This window comes from Formica exsecta, unplaced genomic scaffold, assembly GCF_003651465.1.
Source record: "Formica exsecta isolate Colony F162 unplaced genomic scaffold, ASM365146v1 scaffold125, whole genome shotgun sequence".
NCBI classification, from domain to species: Eukaryota; Metazoa; Arthropoda; class Insecta; order Hymenoptera; family Formicidae; genus Formica; species Formica exsecta.
The window spans coordinates 363,151-366,040 of record NW_021848584.1 but is presented as its reverse complement, the minus strand read 5'-3'; the positions used below and the strand labels follow the sequence as shown (position 1 = coordinate 366,040).

Sequence of the window (2,890 nt, the reverse complement as noted above, 5' to 3'; positions counted from 1 at the left end):
CTTTAAATCAGATTTAAAAATTTTAAAATGTTTGAATTGTTGATCGATTATTCATGATATTAATAATATATACCAATATAAATAAATAAAAATAAAAATAGATAATATTTTAATGTATAATGCTCTAATACGATAATATTGTAATGTTTTATTTTAATTTAATTTTAATTTAATTGGATTTATTATAAGAATGTAAAAAAGTAAGAGATTGGAAAGAAGTATTGTAAAAAAAATATAATGTGTAAAAGTGTAAAAATGTCAAAATGCAAAGATGTAAACCGGAAACAATTCGAAGCCATAAGGCAAGGATTATGAATAAATATTAATATATGTATATGTGATTGATGCCAATAAATGTAGTAATCTATATAATCATTATAATTGTATTATTGCTAGAATTAATAATGGGCAAATATATATTACGACATTAATAATATTTTATTTGCAGGTCCCTCCGAGGTGATAAACTACTACTTGCTATCACTCGCCTCGGCAGATCTTCTATGTGGTCTGTTGGTGGTTCCGCTCTCAGTGTATCCAGCGCTGGTACGAAGATGGGTTTACGGAGATATCGTGTGCCGACTCGTCGGTTATTTGGAAGTCACACTTTGGGCGGTATCGGTATACACCTTTATGTGGATCTCCGTAGATCGCTATCTGGCTGTCAGGTAAATTACAATTATATTATAAAAAATTGATACCACACGTTTATAATATAAATATAATAACTAATAATAAATGTATATATATAAAATAAAAATTAATTGATATAAGTCAAGACACATCTTTTGCTATTATTGTAGAAATTTTCAAATTATATTCCATAACATCTTCGAACTTCAGCAACGATTTTAATAATATCAGTAATATCGGCTTTTTCACGACTTTTGCAGGAAACCATTGAGATACGAGACCGTACAGACGAAAACCCGATGTCAATGCTGGATGGTTTTCACGTGGATCAGCGTGGCGATGATGTGCTGCCCGCCCTTGCTCGGCTTCAACAAGCCGATCTTCGATCGCGAGGCCTTCATCTGCATGCTCGATTGGGGCAACATGGCCGCATACGCCATCACGCTGTCAATCCTCGTGTTGGGGCCATCGGTCATCACCATCGTCTATACGTACTTCTATATTTTCTCCATGATGAGGCGACTAAAGTCCGGCGTGTTGATACACGACAAAGAGTATGCTACTGCACTATCGGAAAATCTGAGCAACCCGAGTCACATTATGTCCTTCGTCTTAGTGATGCTTTTCTGCCTATCATGGGCACCGTACGCCGGGCTAAGGATATACGCGGTCGTTAACGGACCGTCTCAGGTAATGTAATCCTGTCACGATTCGTTTAATTGATATTAAAAAGGCAAGTGTTGCTATTAAAATAAAGGGGTAAATCTTGATCTTAATTTGATATTTTTCTATGAATAAATCCAATAAAAAAATAATAGTGAATCTCTATATAGTGTTAATATTTTAAGATTGTACATTTTTTATTTAGGCTATAAATACAGTGACTAATTTAATTAAATAAGATTACGTTTCTATATATATATATAAGCAAGTTTACTGTCTCTTTTATAGAGCGATAAGCGCATACTTAATTAAATAACTAAAATTTAATAATAATAGACACAATTACCGAAAAAATAACTTATAACTTGAATTAATCTTCTGATAATTATCTACAGAATTAACTGATCTACAGAATTATTATTTAGTAATCATTTTTAAAAGAATTAATGCAAGAAATTGCAATAAAGTTCGTAAAATTTTTTTTATTTCTATTTAGATGTTATATTTTCGTTTTACAGCTGTTATAGAAATGACTTTTTATATCAGAAAGAACCTCGTATTAGAACGACTATAATGACATTTGCTTGACATTGACATGATTTAAAAGTAATTTTAAACTTCGTGAAAAGAGGCATTGGAAATGAGACAATTAAAAATGTAGGTCGACAAGTTTGTAAAGCGGAGTAGGTTAATAAAGAATACGCTCGCTAGTACATAAGCATAAGAAGTTCACATAGAAGGATATACTCTATGCGACTGTTAAAAGGAATTAGAGAATATAAGAGAATATATTCTCTAGTACTTATGCAGTAATGTCATTTTATAATAATTATTTAAAGCATAAGAAGCTTTAACTCTCGTTTAAATTTGTAATAGTAAGTATCATTCTCTTACAATTCTCGCGTTATTGCGAAGAATTTAGTTCTACTTATCATGTGCATTTAGTAAAAATTTTATTATATCTATTTCAAATTACAATTGACCTTTGATTATATTGGAGTGTAAAGGATAAAATAATAGAATCTTAAATTCGGGATTACTTACATAAGAAAAATAAATGAATCCTGATCGCAATTGATGAGCGAGGATTAAAATTTATTAATTTATATTAATTTAATATCGTAGGTGCCGTTTTTACACTTTGCCGTGGTGTGGCTGGGGGTTACGAACAGCTTTTGGAAAGCGATCGTCCTTGGTACAATGAGTCCCCAGTTCCGGTTGGCCGCGCGAGTACTCTGTCTCACTATATGCTGCCGGCATAGGCGACTTCCACCGGAACTTCTTGGCCTCGACGACGACGACTAACGCCACAATTACTATGTCTACGTGCAGCAGAGCCTTATATTGCGTTCTGTTCTACTCGCAGCGCGTTCTTAGAGCGTCGCTTTTATCTCTATTCAAGGATCGTCCTCGCATCTTGGCACCACTCGCAAGATGTTCTCTTAAAACTTCAAGCTCCAACATATGAATCGGTAACGATCATAGCTTATGAATATCGCGATATTAACTCCTAACTTAGTTGAGATAATTTAAAGGAAACAAAAAGTGATAAATCATCAAAATAAGTATTATGTAGAAAATAGAAAAAAATTCC

General features: G+C 32.7%; 1 protein-coding gene across 1 annotated transcript in view; it reads left to right on the top strand.

Moving 5' to 3' along the window:
• The window catches only part of LOC115245671 (beta-2 adrenergic receptor), an 11,417-nt gene extending 8,527 nt beyond the window's left edge, over positions 1-2,890 (top strand). The window contains exons 3-5 of the mRNA XM_029824089.1: positions 449-668; positions 894-1,323; positions 2,422-2,890. Of these exons, the coding sequence (XP_029679949.1) occupies positions 449-668; positions 894-1,323; positions 2,422-2,601 (830 nt within the window). The 3' untranslated portion in view covers positions 2,602-2,890. The remainder of the gene's footprint in view (positions 1-448; positions 669-893; positions 1,324-2,421) is intronic.